We start from the raw sequence: 17,456 nt of genomic DNA, 5'->3' as shown, positions 1-17,456 counted from the left end.
CAAATACACAAGCATATAAGCATATCAAATTTCCCTGTTGTCCGACTGTTCGTTACACTTATAAAACAAAATTGAGAGTTACATCTGCAGAAACAAAGCTGGCAGCACAGCCCTGCACTTTGCAACGCGCAAAGGCACAAAGAGGATTTGACACTTGCCTTCCTTGCGGTTACGGACCTGCTTTTTCATGTCAAAGAGAATCACAAACCCCTGAGAGGACTTATAGGTTTTAATTTACTCTCATTTGGAGCCTTTATGTGGCATCTATATCATATAGGCACCAAAGACATTCTCAGAGGGTTTGTGGCGTACAATTTTTGCAGTGTCACTCACGTCCACAAAAATACCATCATCCTTATAAAGGTGAAACACTCCACCCAGGTAACTGTTGGATTGTGTTTTTTGACTGACTTTTGAATGTGAAGGATATTTCCTGGACTGCAGGAGGGTGATATTCCCTGAATACCTGTCAGTATGCATGCTAATACGATGCTGAAATCCGTTGCTGTCTGAGAAGAAAACCTTGGAATAGACATAGTAATAACCCTCTTTCTGAATTTTGAGCTCTCTGTCTTCGTAGGTCATTTCATAGAGGAGAGGGTCTGCATTCATGCTCCATGCCATTTTGTTTTTTGCATGAGCTACATCTTGTCCATCTGAAAAATATAAGAACAAATGTAATCGTTCTAATAAAATAAAGTGCAAACATCACACTGTGAAGAGCAATATGTACTTAATTATGCATCTTGGTAATAACTGAAACATTATGTTCCTGGCAGTTAGGGAAATGCTGTTTTTACCTGTCAGATGTGCAACCGGTTTGGAGGGAGGAATACTATAACTGGGTTGTTTAGTGGCAGTTGTAACTGTGAGAGGACGAAACATTACTTATGTAGTGTGGAATAAGTAAACGGAAGGTGCTCGTCATCTGTGTATAAAGTGCTGAGACTCACCTCCGATGAGCTTAGAGATCGATTCTGAGTCGGTCTGCAACGAAAACGAAAGAGGGTTAATGTATTTTTAATGTGCATTTGCATTTTTGAGCGTGCACATGTAGATGCGTAGATGCAATCGGCTCTTGTGGATAACAAAGTTGTGAAAATAGAAGTTTAACAATATTAAAATGTAATTGTAACAGGCATTGTTTTTCTGCAGAGCATGGTAGGACAGAAGAAGGTAGATTGCTATCATGATACCGGAAGTAGACCACTTCCTTTTTGCCATCATCCCTTGTTTGTACACTGTGCACACACTCAAAAACGCCACTGCTGTTATTCTGTTCTATAATACGTGACAGCTACCCTAACACAGTGCATCAGTGCTGTACAGGAAACTGACTCTGTACGTCCACCGCCTCAGAAAGTATGTCTGCCCCCTCCCCACATGCACGTCATTAAAGTTGTCTGTAAATGAGCTGGACTTTAGAGTACTTCTCCATGTGTGCTTGGCCCTCTTCCCCATAATAGTGAAATAAATTCATGATCAGCAGTTTTTACTGAAAATAAATTCATCTCAGCAGAATTTCTATCACAAGAGCCTCTGTGTTTGCGTCACAAACCCTTCCAGATACCCAGACATACATATTGCATAAAGAATCGCTGCAATAGGATCTTCTCTAAGTCAAACTGTTATTCTATTCTATTCTGTTGTGGAAATTTATATTTTTAATAACTTTCTCACATACAGCTCAAAGTAATCTACATTTTTATGCCTATTTATGCATCTACATGTTTAATTATGACAATATCAATGATATAAAACAAAAACTCAGGTTTAAAGAAAATCAAGACCTGTAGCAATCTGCTGTGACCTTTAACCAAACGCATTTCTGATTACGAATACTTCTGATTGAGTGAAAGTGTTATTAAAATGACTGACAGAAAATATGTAGGAGAATACTGTGAAAAAGTACGAAAAGAAAACTGGAAGTGAGAACACTGTGGTAAACAATGAATAAACTCTTACAATGAAAGCGAGATTCAGAGGCGTTGAAACAGATATTTAATGGAAAAAAAGATCTACCGAGACAATGAGCTACTAATAAATCATAGAATGAAATTGCAAAAGGTACAGAAATGGTGATACTTACACGTTCGGCCTGGTAGAGTCCATAGATGAAGCATGCTTCTATGACCATGCCGCACAGCGCCACGCTCACCAGCATGAAGAGCAGGATCTGAGCCACCCCGGTCTTTTTTCGCACCTGGATCAGCCTGGGGGGCACTGGAGGCCTTGTGGCATGGGTGTCCACCACACACACAGAGGGATATTTAATCTTCTCCATACTTTCTGGGGTTTTTCTGTAAATGGAAAAGAATTCAGTGAGGCGCTCTCACTGAAGTAGCTGCTGCTGAGAGACCTGAGAGACAGGCAAGTGTGAAGAAGTTTCAGAATGGGTGGGCTTACTTCTGGTTGGTTCAAGTGGAGCAAACTTACCAGCAATCAGAGACAGAAGTCTTGAGATGTATCACCAAAGCACCTTTGAGAGCTTCCAACGTGCACTTGAACTGCACGCACCCAAAGGATACTCCGAGGTTATGTCACTCTTTCCAGTGTAGTCAATAAATCGTTTTTGAAGTGTCACGGTTGAAGGCGACATTCAGTGAGTGGAAGACCCAGAGCAATGCATTCTGACCTCCCCATTTACACCCTCCCACTTCAGTGCAGCAGCAGTGCAGAATGTCTCCAGTCCCACTTCCTCCCTCGTTAACACTCTCTTTGGTCTGACAGTTACAGTAACAGACCAAAGTTGTACACACATGTCCTTTGTCACTTTAAGCACATTTGTGAAAGACCCTAAAAGGTCACAAGCCACCTTAAGTAATGGGTTTAAAATGTATATATTTTTTCCCAAGGCTTGATTATTTTACGAGAAAGTATTTTGAGGTTTAAACAGTATGCATATTCCATCCAGTCAGTGCTGGTAATACGTAGCACTGGTTAATATAATTTTTCATTATCTTCACTAGCATCTAATTAGTAAACAGTTAGCATCCCATTGGTTAGCAGGAAAAAGTCGTTTAGCTTCTACATGAGGGTGATAACAGTCATGGGGAAAAAATATGTACACCCAATGCAATTTGTTGGACGCTTAGTTAATTTAAAAAAATGTATAGGTGTAATTTTCCACCAATCTGTGACATAGTATTAGCGTAAAATGCAAGAACATGTCATTTCAATCTTGCCTTTGACTTAACTTTCCACTTCACTTCTTCTTTTTGAGTGATTCCTTCTTAAGTCGTTCCTTGGTGTAAAGGGCCGTCGCTGTCTTAAAAGTCCACTCAGCTTTGGCACAGATGGCCTCATGTTAAGCAGAATGCAGAATGAATTCAAAGCTGAATGACAATGGCAGAGAGCCGTTTATCCCCCAGGAAACAAACAACCACAACACAATAAAGTTTCCATCAGTATGTGGCAAAGCTGTCCTTGGTTGGTCTGCTGTTAGTGCTGCTGAACAACTCTAACTTTGATTTGTGTCTCCAGAGCACAATATTCCAAACGACCTGTAAGGTCATTGCAAACTGCTGTTTTGCTCTAAACAGCTGCAACGGTTTTGCAATGTAGGTCAAATGTGCAATCTCTGGTTGATTCGAGATGCATGCACTCTAACCCTCATACCTGACCTACAGTTCCTGTAATGGCACTTTAGGGTTCTTGCATCAAACAGTTTGTTCTTGGGATGATGTGGTGGACTAGTTTTTGAAAAATCGACATCGCTTTTTTAAGACTATACTTATTTTACCTAAAATAATTTAGGGATTCTTTTAAATTCTTGCCAGTCTCATAGGTACAAAAAATATTTTTTCTGAAGGCCACACAAAGCTTCTTTCTTTTTTTTAAGATATGGATTTAATAGTGGAATTTCTTTCAGTTATTTACCTACTTCAATTTTTGTTAAATGTCATTGGAAGCACCACCTTCCCACTCCACCACCCACCCTTAGGGGGTGGAGTGGGTGTAGATGAGTGTCAGGGATGATTCTTGACAGAAGGATAGCGGCAACAATGGAAGGGAAGGTTTACAAGATGACAGTGAGACCTGCTATGACAGAGTTAGAGAGACAGGGCTGAGATGGTTTGGACATGTCCAGAGAGAAGCTTAATGGATGGAATGAACTGAGTACATTAAATGTATCAATATTCACCATTTAGAAGATCCAAGAAGGTTAAAACTCAGTTTTAATGAGATGTACTTTGTCACTGAGGCTTCAGTAGGTGAGGGGCTGGACAATTTCACATTCTGATGAGAAAAGATGTGATGGACATACGGGGAAAGACATTTTACCAGCTTAGTGCTGAAAAGGATTCCCGACCTTTGACCTTGTAGTGGACTATACACGTAAATATAACAAAGTACAAGATTACTGTTAAATACTGTCACTAATACAGTTCCAGCATGTCCTACAACCCAACAAATACCATCATCATCATAAAATACATCCTCAATTAGATTAGACAACATTTCTTGTAAGAAAATGGCAGATGGAATAAGCACAGAGCCGAGGCTACTGTTTGGAGAAGCCCTCAGAGAGGACTGATGGAGGCTCCCTGACGAGGCAGATCCCTGTAAACTAATGAGAAGCCTGAGAAATGAGAAATGAGAAAGGGGAAGGAAGCGTGGGGGTACATCCTTTCAATAAAACTTCTGTTTAAGCATGTTCCAGTGATCTACCAGCTGCTTGGATTGTATTAGCATATTAGTGTATGAGCTTACCATACCATCCTTTTAAAGTAATGTATGTGAAGTGGTTCTGAAATATGCTAGTAATGGACAATATGATGAAGTGGTTTCCATTTGATCATTCTAAACACCTGCTTAGGAATACATGATTAATGATGATTTAATGTGTACATGATGCAATGAAAGTGAGAGAGCAACGATGCAAGGTGAATCATAGGATGAAAATATATATATGATAACAAAAGTATGACAAACAGAAACAAAATATGACACAGAGCACTATAGAGGAAGTGAACATTAATTTGAACTTCCTTTAATGCTGTTTGTCTGCTGACCCAAGTGGACCTAAGACAGTTTAATTAATTCCTAATAGCAGTGGTAAATGTCTTTTATTTGTCCTATCATTTTCACATCTTCACTTTGAGTGTTTCTTGGGAGAGACTGGCGGGGGGAACAAGCACAGATCTAGGCCTGAGACTGTGGTTTGGGGAAGGCCTCGGTGAGGACTGGTGGCAGATCTCCATCTACCAATGAGAGGCGTGAGAACTGGGAAAGGAGAGGGAAGGTTGGGCAAGAAAAGTCAGAAAATAATGAGCTTTTCATACTAAGATTTTATTACTCACTCTGAAAAGAGAGAAGTCACATTTAGTCACATTCAATACAGTATTACATAATTTTCCTTTCTTTATCTCTTTATTAAATTAAGAAAAGTGTTTGTTCAGTCTGTCACCCTCCAGTGATTTGTAAATTGGCACTTGCTCTGTGGTTTTGGGTTTCGTTGATTTGTTTTGGGGGTTTTCTTCTTCTATATATCAAGAATAAAATAATAAAGTGACAGAGAAATCACATCACATAGTCTCTAGGCTGTAAATAAATGATCTTCCATTGAAAGACCGTTCAATGGAAATCACTCAGCAACATTTTCTGTGAACACTAAGCTCAGCAATCATGGACCCAGTCTCCACAAACTCAAAGCTTTATGATACAACGTATATTTATTTATTCATGAAGTCATCATAAATCATGTTTGTGCCTCTTTTTTTTAAAATATCAAGCCTGCTTTCTATTCTTTTTTTTTTTATCTCATCAACAGCTCCACCTAAAGGAAAATGTCAGGTAGTTCGCCTACAACGTTAGTGATCTTACGCGTGTAAAAACCAGAAAATTAAGAGAAAGGGGAAATGAAATGTGCAAAACATAGCACTTTTGTCTTCGAAGAAATTTTGTAGAATTTTTTTTTTTTTAAACAAACCAATTACTTCATGTCAGCTTTGTCAGCTCTGCTGTTCAGACCGCAGAGCGCTATTGGTCGCAACGGTGGCTCCACTCATTGAGCTTTTAAGGGAAGCGGTGCTATCTATTGGCTATTCTCCAACTGTCAGAGTGCGAGTAAGCAATTAGAGATATGCAGAAAACTGTGTAGCAAATGTGTAACAAGTGGCTCATAGTTGGTGAAAGTAGAATAAATGGACTATGCACTGCCACCAAAACATGATGACTGCGTCTGCACAGCTGTGTTTGCTGGCATATTTAACTCTGACTTTGGGGTTGACTTTGGGTTTGGGCCCAAACAAAAACATGGGGTTTACGTTCCTCTTACCAGCTGGAAGCACAGAGTGTTTTTACCAAAGGACGGCGATGAACGACAGCATGGAAGTTGAATACCAGGTGAGTGGAAACTTCTCTCTTTGGTGTTTGTCTGTACACGGACAGAGTTTATTCTGATGTTTGCTTTAGCCGGAAAAAGTTTGTGTATAATATGTAACTCAAAAACAAGAAACGTGTTGGACTTTGGCACTGCATAGAGAGAGATAACAAAACCATTGGTGCTGCAGAAGCCATAACACAGAGGGGGAGCAAAATAACCCACAAAATGATTAATCTATCTCTATGCATTATCTCCCCACCACACACACACACACACACACACACACACACACACACACACACACACACACACACACACACACACACACACACACACACCCAACAATGCATAAATCCAAAGAAACTTTCATTTCAAAAATTCAGAATAACCTTTGGTTAACTTCCTATAATCAGACCACAGTTAGTATCGTGGTCACTCTGTTACTGCAATCTCTTCGCAGCTGTGGTGGTGTGCTGGTTCTGAGTCATGACTCATTATGTCTCCGTGTAGCATTAATGCATTCATTTGGAAACCTAAGTCACAATCATTAAACAACATAACTACACCTTCAGTATCCTTAAGTTCCAGTCCTGCTTCAGAAGTAAACATCTGACAAAATCCCTTTTTTTTTTTTTTCAGTCAGTCACTGATAAAATTCATCAATTTCCTATCTTGGGTGTTAAACTTGTCTGACCCTGTGCTTTTTATTAACTAGTGGGTTATTTAGGTGCTGAAATAAACACTTTTAACTGCTGAGAACTGTGTGGCTAGAACTCAGACAGTGGGATAACACGTGAGCTAGGTTGTCGCTCAGGCTACTATCAGGGTTCTAATTTGAATTTCAGGCAACTGTTGCAAATGAACCTGTAAAATAGAGAAGCTTCACATGTAAGCTGCATGTCTGGGATGAAAAGAAATGAGCTGTGTTAGTGAATTCTGTGTGATTGTGACTTCAAACCTTTGCAAATACTGACTTCAATCCCTGTTTTTGTTACAGGTGATAGCAGGGTCAGGTCTGGATGTTGGGTTTATCCTCCTCTCACCCACCGGACATCGGCTAGTCTCTGACTTCAGGAGGTCTGATGGTATCCACATGTGCGTATCTGTTCAGTCTGAGATGAGCAGTCTCTCTTGCTCTTTAGTATTTGTATTAAAAAGTAGTTAAACAAATGTACGTAAAGAATGACTCACAAGCTATTTCATTAGATACACCTGTTCAAGTTCTTTTTAATGCAAATATTTGATCAGCTAATCACAGGGCAGTAAATGAATGTGTTTAGGCATGTAGGTATGCTCAGGATGACAAAGTAAGGATCATTTTGGGGAAGAAACGTTATTTAGGTGACTTTGAATGCAACACTGTTGTTGTTCCCAGATGGGCTGGTCATAGTATTTCAAAAACAGCTGATCTGCTGTGATTTTTGCTTCATTTCAATTCAGTTCTGTTTATATAGCCCCTTCACGACCACTGTCATCTCAAGGTGCTTTAAATTGTAGGCTACAAACCCTAAAATGATTTTAAAAAATTAAAAAGCAAGAAAAAAAACCCTCACAAACATAAAACCATCTTTAGGGTTTACAGAACATAATGTGTCCATCTTCCGATGGCTGCTTCTAGCAGGATAATATGCCATGATGTCACAAAGCTGTCGAACTGGTTTCTTGAATATGAAAATCAGATCACGGTTCTCAAATGGCCTCCACAGTCACCAGATCTCAATGTAATAGAGCTCCGTTGGGATGTGGTGAAAGGTGAGATTCACATCATGAATGTGTGGCTGACAAATCTGCTGCAATTGTGTGATGCCATCATTTTAATATGAACCAAAATCTCAGAGGATTGTTTACAGCGCCTTGTTGAATCTGTGCCTTGAATTAAGGCACTTCTGGAGGTCAGAAGAAATCATTCTGAAGGCGCCTGTTGTGATTTTTGCTATATAAATCTGAACTGAATTAAAGGGAAGAAGGGGTTATAAAGTCTACCTAATAACGTACATTTTAGCGGACATTGCGTTTTCAGTAGGAGAAATGTTTCATCACAGTTTTTCGCAGTTGTCCAGATAAACTCTTTCTTGCCCGGATGATTGAATGTGTATCAAGACATATACAATGTGGGAGATTCATATCGATCGGCCACCTGTCTTCAAAATGTTCTTTTTCCTGTAGGGTGGATCCCACAGTTGATGGAGACTACCGGTTATGTTTTGACAACAACTTCAGTAAAATGTCAGAGAAGATGGTGTTTTTTGAGGTCGTCATTAATAATCAGAACAGCAAAAACGGAGGCCAAGATGATTGGTTAGAGACTGTAACTTCAGACAGCATGGTGGACTACAAAATGGAAGACATCAGGGTGAGAGCAGAAAATAAAATTCTGCATGTCCTGGATCTAAATTTACTCTACAACTGGTTATCATATCAGCGCCATTCGTTTAAATCCACTTAATGTCTTTTTTGTCCCCCTCCAGGCGAGAATGGACTCTGTGCACCGGCACCTGGAGAAAAGCCATCAGGTCCAGGCCATGCTGAGGGCATTTGAGGCGAGAGACCGCTACCTTCTGGAGGACAACTTGTGGCGAGTGTCCTTTTGGTCCTGCGTAAACCTGTCGGTCATGCTCACTGTTGCTGTTGTTCAAATTTACACCCTCCGACGCCTCTTTGTCAACACCAAGCAGGTCCGCACATAACAAAACCATCCTTACCTCCATCGACGAAAGACTAGCAGAAAACACTCAACTGACATGGGAGCTGAATTTAAAGGAATAGTTTACATCATCATTTTAAAAAGCTGGTTTTTGCACTGGATTTTTTTTTAATTGTCAAAAACTGTTCCCTTTGATGCATTGTGGAAACCACTTTCTGCTTTTGTGTCATCCCTGAAATCACATTTATAGCACAGTAGTGGATGCCTGTAGCACCGGTATTTGTTAAAAGTTTCATTAGGGAAGCTAGAACGTCAGTTGTTCTCCCTTGAAAGTTTATTGAATTACAAACACTACATTTGGCACATCTAGAAACTAAGATTATCAGAACACCAAAAAACTAATTATCAGATACGTCACCTCATGAAAGCGCATGATGAAGCTTTTTAAAAGCTTTAAAAACAAAAAAACAACAAAATGATGCAAAATAGTAACTGTAATAAAATAAATATTTATAATCATAAAAAGAAAAGTCCCTGATTAGATTTACTATATGACAGTTAAATATTACACAAAACAATAACAGTCAGGTGGCTGGGGAAAAGGCATCAGAGTCACTTGTTTCATGCAATTGCACTTTGTGGTACTAAGGTGGAGAAGTCAGTAAAACCAGGTGTCTATTTTTATAACTGTGAGCAGTTACAGACTCTGCCATGAATCATTTTATTGTGGTAATGCTCCACCACTTGAAAGGCATTCTCTCTTTTGCATCACTGAGCAGATACATGAAAAATTATAATACAATTCTCCTGCTGCACTTTGTGAGTTGGCACCAGAACTGAAATGATACAAAACAAATGCTCTAAGGTCTTCTGGGGGATTGGGAACAGAGAACTGAAAGTACACCATGAGATTTCAAACCATTTCAGCTTTTTGTGCCCACAATCATTAGTGTCATTATCCCAAAGAAAGAAAGAAACAAAACCCTGAACCATGCCACTCAGTTTGAATTCTTCAGTTAGGCTGCAGGACTGTAACACCGTTATTGGGAGTGCCTCTTTGTTTTGATGAAGTGAAATTAAAACGTGCTCTTCTGCTCCCATTGTTGTCATTGATTGGAGTCATTTCACATTCACTGCGGAGCGGCCAAGGTCACTGCTGGTTTCGACGAGGGGCCGGGCGCCTGTTCAGGAACAACTGACATTAATCTCTTGGTGACACGCAGTAAAGAATTGCCGTTGACATGTTAACCCTTCAGGATCCAGTTAGCAAAACAGCAAGGACACTTGTACTGTGGCGGGTGCCGGCTGAAGGATAGGACCTTTTGTTTAAGCAAAGGGAAATACTAGGGAAGTGCATTTCACATTTGAATTTTAAATACTGCCTGGAAAAATCTAAACACTAAAAGCAACCTTTTATCTTTCATCAGTGTGAAAAATGTATGATTATATCTCAATTTAGTGTTGCAAGAGAAAATCTGAGAAGCTGTTATTGGAAGATGATTTGGCCCACAGAGAAACAATGATTAAAAGTTAATGTTGCAAAAATGTAGTGTTCCTGCTCATCACCACAGGATTTGTCAAGATGCATTTCTGCAGGCTGTTAAGTAGAAGGTTGCCATAGGAATATGGGCTTGTTTTAGCCCGAGAGAGGGAGAGCGAAAGCAAAGAGAAAGGAGAGGACCACCAGGAAATGCTCTATACATTATCTGAGAGAAAGAGAGAAGACCACACAAGACACAAACAGACACCAACCACCAGAGCCAGTCCCTTTATTGTACACAACACCTCTTTATTTACTCGCCTTTCTAAATCCGTTCATGTTGTTTATTCAAATCAATTAATTGCTACAGAGGCACTTGACAAGGTTTGAAGAAAAAAAAAAAAAAAAAAAATGTTTGCAGGTTGTTTCCAATCCCCGTCTTCCAGATCCGAGAGTTGGGTTCGAAGAAAGAAGGGTACGTCCATTAGGGAGAAAGGCAGTTTGCTCACAGCCTACTATATGACAAGCCATTTACAGGTTAGCCTTCCCAAGGGCAGGTCTAAGTGACAATCAGAGATTTAAACTCTAGACCAATAAATATCTGTTTTAGTTGTTTAAAATTTGTGTACCATGGGGAGTGTGGAAGATCCATTATTAAAGATCTTCAGTATAAAGACCAGATAGGAATATTTTATTCTTCCTGGTGCTGTCACTGAAAGCCAGACCTTGAGAAAGGAAGAAAAGGCACATTTTGTCTCAAGAAGCAATGGTTTGGGATCTTGCTGCATTTTTTTTTTTCGTTTTTTTATTAAACAGCTTTTTTGATTTGTCAGTCTGGTTAATTAATCATCTTTCCTTGATGCAGACTACCATCTTAGGGAGCTTCTCTTGACAGGATGTGCCTTTGTAAACCACAAATCCCAGCACCTGCTCACCACTACTGATCAAACCAAAACAGAAAACAAGTGCCCAATGTAACTCCCAATTTCCCCTTAAAGACTTAAAAATATATATATATATATATATTTTATTATGGTCAAATACGTTCAAAGAGCAATCAAAAGATCATCATCAAATAATCACAGCTGAACCAAGTGCACGTCCAAGTTTAGACAGATAATCCCTGTAGCAAAACCCCAAGTAACAGTCCAGGCGAAGCTGGGGGGCTGAGTTGAACATACCTGTACAGAGATGATACAATTGCTACCAAAGCATCAAAAGAAAAAAAAGAAATTGGGGGGGGAAAAAAAAAAAAAAAAAAAGAAGAAAATGCCCAGATTTTAAATAAAGCACAATGAAATAATCTCTTTTCCCGCCTTTATTGAAGTCTAATCTATGAAATGAGTGCTAGTGCTTTCTTTAATTTGATGACTACCGTTGTATTTTGACATTTTGGGCTTGGATTATGATCGATAGCATGCTTTGTCATGTACCCTATAATAAAATGAGAGATAAGCTAACTCCCCAGAATAGGCCAGCTATATACAAGATCATTTTATGCATGGAAGCATAGGTGAGAGAAAATTTCCTTGAAAATTAAGCCCAGACAGAGACGTAACATCTGATCTATACTTAATACCACCTTTACGCTCTGAATCACAGATCTGTCCACACACCCCTCAGCTTCATCAAGTTTTATCCTCTCCGAGAGAAAACTGTACCGTGTACACCGTTCTATTTAAATCCGCTAATCCAGGAATTAACTCTCCTCCAAGGCTGTAGGCCTCACTGAGGTATGACTGAGACTAGAAGGATTAAAATTCAAGACGTGATCATCTCCAAATTAGTGGAGAAAGCTTCCCAGAAAGTGCAGACAGCATCCATCCCATCCCCCTGGACTTTTGTGCATAGTGTTATGGTAACAAGCTACAGCATCCCTGCTATGAGTGGCTTAATGTAAGGCTAGGCGGTTAGAAGTGCTTGGATTATAACGGTCAATGAATAACATTTCATTGAGGAAAATAATAGTTGACGGAGGAACCGAAGCTATTTCTCTCAGTGTCAAACAACCCTGCTCTGTATCTTTTTTTTTTCTTTGTTTTTACACTCTGTTGAGATTAAGATTTCATTTTAAAGCTACATGTATAACTGTCATTTAAAAAGGACAAATTCACTCAAATAAAACAACACAAGGGAAGAAAAAAAGAACAGTGATAATAAGCCATTGTTTTTCCAATATGAAATCAGGAGACCCGAGAGAACAGCTGGTTATGGGTGTATATTACAAAGACCAACCTAGACTTGAACGTCCAGGCTCATTTTGAAGGGGAAAAAAAGTAGGGCGGAGGGGAGAGAAAAACCCAGCCTGTACCAGTTAATAACTTAATAAATGTACTTCTGCTGAGAACCTTGCCAGGAACTAAACTGTAAAGGAAATTAACCAGTTATTACATTTAAAAAATATTGAATCTGACACATCATCTCCTAATGACAGAAGCTGAATGCATCTCACAGATGAGCCATTTGTTTTCCTCTTTTAGAGCAGTCAAATGCAATATTCAAGTGGTTAAGGGCTTGCTTTCTTTCCTGCGCATTTATAAACACATTATTAGCAGCTTATTAACATTGCTTGAACAGACATCAATGCGGCTGGATGTTGCATGTTATGCACTACTATCAGTCAGCCCCTCCCCTTGAGCCCCCGCCCCTGCCTATATTGTGCAGATACACACATCCACACACAAATACACACACTCTTAGGTGGACTCGGCCACAGGTCTAGTCTAGCAGGGAGGGCTCAGCAGGGCGAATAATGGTGGGCCGGTGAGAAGGAGCACCAGGGGGTCTTCGGCTGTAACGAGGAGAGAAAAACCAGGACAAGAAGTGAGATGTGCTCTCAAAGAGGCAGTGAAGAAACCAAACTTCCCAAACAGAAGCAGAAGAGAGAGAAGAACGGAAGAAGAGTGACAAAGAGAAACTTGAGACTCAGGAAAGAATGACGCATACAGAAATAATAGGTATGTATACAGACGACAGACAAACCACAAACCATGCCTGGAACTCTCGAAAGAAACACGATGATGTGACGTCAAAGACAAAGTGTTAGAGAGTCTGTGCGACAAAAATCACAGTAACACCTTCCACGCATTGCTGGTCACATCATAAAACTTACCTGGGAATATTGGGAGGGACACGAGCGGGCCGGGAGGGGATCTGTGGGGGTGCACTGAAGGGATCCTGACTGCTATTGAAGGCATTGATGGGCGGGCCTGGGCGGGAGGGGATTGGGGGTGCACCAAAGGCCGGGGAGGGATTGAGTGGTGCTCCAAATGCAGGGGAAGGGTTCAAGGGAGGTCCTGGTGTTGGTCCCCTCACAGCAGGTGGACGGCTGGGGGGTTGGGATGATGTAGGAGTTGGCCTGCGCTGAGCGGTCGGACTGAGAAAAGAAAGTTTAGTGCATGAGAAAAGGAAAGGAAAATGAAAACCAACACAAAGATCACATGAATTCTCCTGTGTGATTAGAGAAAGAGTGTTTCAGCTATTACATTCACACCCCGTTAACCCTCACCTGGCTTCCTGCATCCAGGAGTCATTTACAGGTGGCGGTACTGGGGTGGAGATTGTGTTGGCACTGATGTCGCCAATAATGACCAGTGCTTCCTTGAGTGCATGATACATGCGCAGCATTTCGTCTCTACGCTGGGCCTGGTCAGCCGACTCCTCCATGAGGCTGTTCTGATCCCCAGATGAATAGAGGTAGGCCAGAAGCTCTGAGTGGATGAAGTCCTTCGCCTATAAAGAGGACATATTAATCAAGACAGAATCTTTAGATATGGAGCAGGAAAATGGCTGTAGTATGTGGTTCCAATTAATAAGATATTATGGGGTTAATACTTACTCATAAAAGAAAAATAAGCATAGATCTGTGACCAAAAATATTTGAAAGTCTTGGCAAAAGAGCTGCTTACTAGACAGTCGTGTAGGAGTTTGTTACAAGTGTGTGTATGTGTAGTTGCTGGACTGCTAGAAGATGTCAAAGTAGGCTAACTAAAATAATAAATCAGAATAAATGGACAGTGGGCAAGTTACTGTGAGGATGCCTCATAAATTCTCTTAATTGCTTCAGGTTTAGGAACTTGTGTCAAAATAAAATGCATGACTAATGCTAATAACAAAAAAACAAGAAAACTAAAAACTGTCCTCCATAGTTCTACAGTAAATACACTTAGTACTGTAAGTACAATTAAAAGCTTGTTTTAAGAAAGACAACGATCAACAGAACTAGTAAAAAACATGCTACGTCCTCCCACAGTTCACAGAAATACACTTTGAGTGCGTAGGAGGGATACTGTGTGGAAGTGCAATATTTTAGGACATGCAGAGTGTTGCAATAGTACATGCTCTCATTTAAAGTTTAGGTTGAGATACAGTTACTGTTGGCATTTTTCACAGGACATATCCTCACAATTAGGATCCGCTTTAACCAGAAACTGTGCTTGAATGTATTATGCACTGTATGAAGTGGCTGTCATAGAGAATCTGCAGAAAAGAAGCCAATTAAGCTCCAAGTGAAATACAGTGCAGTGTTGCAGTAACAGACCCAGAACATGCAGACACTGTCGGGATATATATTCTTCTCATATTGTATTTCCGATGGTTGAATAGTGCTGGAAAACACCACACCTTTCAGGCATTAAACAGTATGGGTGTGGGCACCAACTGTTTTCTGCAACTATCAACCGATTGAACCCATTTCATGGTGCAACTGCATAACTTTGTAACTTAAATACGCATGTCACTTCCCACAGTATGGCCCACCGCAACATGATCACTGCTCCGTCAGAGAAATTGCACACTGCTATGCCCAACTTATTAAAAACAAGCCCTTCCCACCAAAAGGAATTTTCCAATGTGATTGGATAACTCTACTTCTAGCATATTTCGAGTCTAGTCAATTACTTTGGTCTGGTGGTGAGAACTGCTGAACTTACGCTGTTGATCATGAGATGCATGATGGTCTTGGGCACAAGATCTCTGATAGATTTGTTTATGATGCTGATGTACGAGTCCACCAGGTTGCGTATGGTTTCCACCTGCCGTTCCAACTGAGGATCCATGGAGAATGTATCTGCAGGGCAAGGCTCTTCATTCTCCTCCTTAACCACAACATCAAAACACAAAACAGCAAAGATGAAGCAGAATTATAGCCTACACACATCTACTTCCTGTAATAGGAGCAGATATGAAAATTCTCCTGAAAATGTAAAGAGAGAAAAAGCGCTATAGAGTGTTTATAGTTGCACAGTAAGTCCAAACTCTGAGCTTGATTATGAATGCTTTCTGGTTCTTTAATGGAAAAGAACCAGTCAAACAGAAACACTTTGTTACATACCTGGTCCTTTTCTGGATAAACTCCAGCCCTGAGGAAAGACGCTTTCCAGCTGTCCACATCGTCCTGAGTATCACATGCCAGTTCTATTTGGCGAAGATCCTTGTACACGTTCCTGTAGAGATAAACAAGTGGCTGTGTGTAGCCTCACTCCAATACACATATTCATGCACACACACAAGGAAAAGATAGGCCTGCAGGAATACCGGTCAACAAGTACGGGTTTTATTATTAACACGACTGACCTCTGTTCAGTGTTGAAGATTGCAAAGATGTGCTTTGTGGACATAAAGCCTTTCTCAACATCTCTGAGCTTCAGGTTATCCAAGGGAAGCATATACTTCTTTTCTTTTTCCTAGTATGAGAAAAAAACGTTTTTACACACGACAAAGTAATAATAACAGGCAAACCTTGAACATATAACAGAGAACAAATAAGGACTTCTACACAGTGCTGTAGTGAAATTTTTTAAACCTCCCAATAGTCAAGACATTTCTCATGATGTGAATAACATTTACTGAAATTTACAAAAGCATTGAAAAACAAATAAAATTCAAAAATAAATTTCAGAGTCAAGTTTTTAGAAAATGACCGATGGTACTAAAACATATGAAGCTTTCCTCCAAGCAGACTAGTAGAAAAATTATTCGGCAGGTTGGGATTTTATAGAGAGCCTTCTTTGTCCTTGATGGCATCAAATTTTTCTGGTATTCCCCCCAAACTTTGGAGGCCTTTTCAAATTCTAATTTCTCTGTGGGAAACAAAAACCCTTACTCTTTTTCAGTTCTTCATTTGCTTTCTTTAAATACCACAGAAAATGTACTCTGTTTGAATATTTCACTTAACTCAAAAATGTTACTTATAGAACTTCTAAATGATTTGATGTGTAACCCCTACATACTATGTAGGGTTGAAGAGCTCTGATTTCAACTGTAGGCTGTAGATGAAAATCACAGAGCGTCGCTCTGATACTTCGACACCAATGAGCAGACATGATGGAATGCATTTCCTCTGTGTGGACGACCACCAGGCTGGTGGGATGAAGAAATGCATGATGAGTGTGAGGAGGAGGAGCATGAGGGAGCTCTAGGGGGATGGGGTGCCAGCTTTCGCTGTTGAGCAAAGACATCTGGAAGCATTTATGTCTGCACAACCACAGAGAGCGGGGTGCAGGCCCAAGAGTTACATCACTCAGTTCCTCATGATTCCCCGCCCTCACGACACATACACACTCGCAAAAAAAGAAAAAAAAAAAAACAGGGGCTAAGTCTTTAACTGCACGTGCAAAGACAAACAAACAGACAAGCCTGACTAAAGCGAACGAATACATAAAACTGAACTTTGGGCGTGTGCATAACGACGCACTTGCACAGATACACCCAATTCCTAAATCATTTAGGCTGACTCATGTGAACAAGTGTCTACACACATGCACACTTGTACACACAATCACCCCCTCCCTCTGCTCTGGCCCCCGTAACCCAGTACGATTTCCTGCAAATTCCAAAGTCAGATCCCGGCTGGAACATTTCAGCCCGCCTGCCACGTCAGTTTGCCTCCACCATCGTACCGCTCCTTTCTCTTCAACTTTTCACAAAAGGCTACCAACGTGAGGACGCCCTTTCAGTTAACGTTTGTGTGTGTGTGTGTGTGTGTGTGTGTGTGTGTGTGTGTG

At 40.4% G+C, this 17,456-nt stretch overlaps 3 protein-coding genes across 7 annotated transcripts in view; 1 reads left to right on the top strand and 2 right to left on the bottom strand.

Moving 5' to 3' along the window:
- tnfsf14 (TNF superfamily member 14) lies at positions 1-2,648 on the bottom strand. The gene is made up of 5 exons (XM_005942290.3): positions 2,437-2,648; positions 2,090-2,300; positions 954-987; positions 801-866; positions 1-656 (listed from the first exon to the last, which is right to left on the bottom strand). Exons 2-5 carry the CDS (start codon positions 2,282-2,284, stop codon positions 265-267), a joined length of 687 nt encoding a protein of 228 aa, XP_005942352.1. The 5' UTR covers positions 2,285-2,300; positions 2,437-2,648; the 3' UTR covers positions 1-264.
- A 3,356-nt stretch (positions 2,649-6,004) lies between these two features.
- On the top strand, positions 6,005-10,897 carry LOC102300560 (transmembrane emp24 domain-containing protein 1). The gene is made up of 4 exons (XM_005942280.3): positions 6,005-6,348; positions 7,326-7,423; positions 8,495-8,681; positions 8,797-10,897. Exons 1-4 carry the CDS (start codon positions 6,154-6,156, stop codon positions 9,013-9,015), a joined length of 699 nt encoding a protein of 232 aa, XP_005942342.1. The 5' UTR covers positions 6,005-6,153; the 3' UTR covers positions 9,016-10,897.
- dnm2a (dynamin 2a) overlaps positions 9,292-17,456 on the bottom strand; it is a 32,417-nt gene continuing 24,252 nt past the window's right edge. For 4 of the 5 annotated variants that reach the window (XM_005942285.3, XM_005942286.3, XM_005942281.3 and 1 more), the window contains 6 exons: positions 16,027-16,136; positions 15,785-15,896; positions 15,384-15,548; positions 13,961-14,184; positions 13,565-13,828; positions 10,850-13,243 (listed from right to left, as the gene is read on the bottom strand). In XM_005942285.3, the coding sequence (XP_005942347.1) occupies positions 13,171-13,243; positions 13,565-13,828; positions 13,961-14,184; positions 15,384-15,548; positions 15,785-15,896; positions 16,027-16,136 (948 nt within the window). In that variant the 3' untranslated portion in view covers positions 10,850-13,170. Of the gene's footprint in view, positions 10,154-10,849; positions 13,244-13,564; positions 13,829-13,960; positions 14,185-15,383; positions 15,549-15,784; positions 15,897-16,026; positions 16,137-17,456 lie in introns of those variants that run through there. The other variant, XM_014340065.2, reaches the window with a different exon arrangement.

The sequence above is a fragment of the Haplochromis burtoni genome, unplaced genomic scaffold (assembly GCF_018398535.1).
Source record: "Haplochromis burtoni strain Fernald_Lab_line unplaced genomic scaffold, NCSU_Asbu1 Contig_335, whole genome shotgun sequence".
Lineage (NCBI taxonomy): Eukaryota > Metazoa > Chordata > Actinopteri > Cichliformes > Cichlidae > Haplochromis > Haplochromis burtoni.
Note: the sequence above shows the minus strand (reverse complement) of the source record. Positions and strands in the feature narration are given on the sequence as shown.

Excerpts from the sequence above, each read along its gene's own strand:
- LOC102300560 (XM_005942280.3), top strand. The coding sequence starts at position 6,154 with ATGCACTGCCACCAAAACATGATGACTGCGTCTGCACAGCTGTGTTTG. Across the intron at positions 6,349-7,325 it reads GCATGGAAGTTGAATACCAG|GTGATAGCAGGGTCAGGTCT; the intron begins GTGAGTGGAAAC and ends TTTTTGTTACAG. Across the intron at positions 7,424-8,494 it reads AGGTCTGATGGTATCCACAT|GGTGGATCCCACAGTTGATG; the intron begins GTGCGTATCTGT and ends TTTTTCCTGTAG.
- tnfsf14 (XM_005942290.3), bottom strand. The coding sequence starts at position 2,284 with ATGGAGAAGATTAAATATCCCTCTGTGTGTGTGGTGGACACCCATGCC. Across the intron at positions 988-2,089 it reads GACTCTACCAGGCCGAACGT|ACCGACTCAGAATCGATCTC; the intron begins GTAAGTATCACC and ends TTTTCGTTGCAG. Across the intron at positions 867-953 it reads GATCTCTAAGCTCATCGGAG|TTACAACTGCCACTAAACAA; the intron begins GTGAGTCTCAGC and ends GTCCTCTCACAG.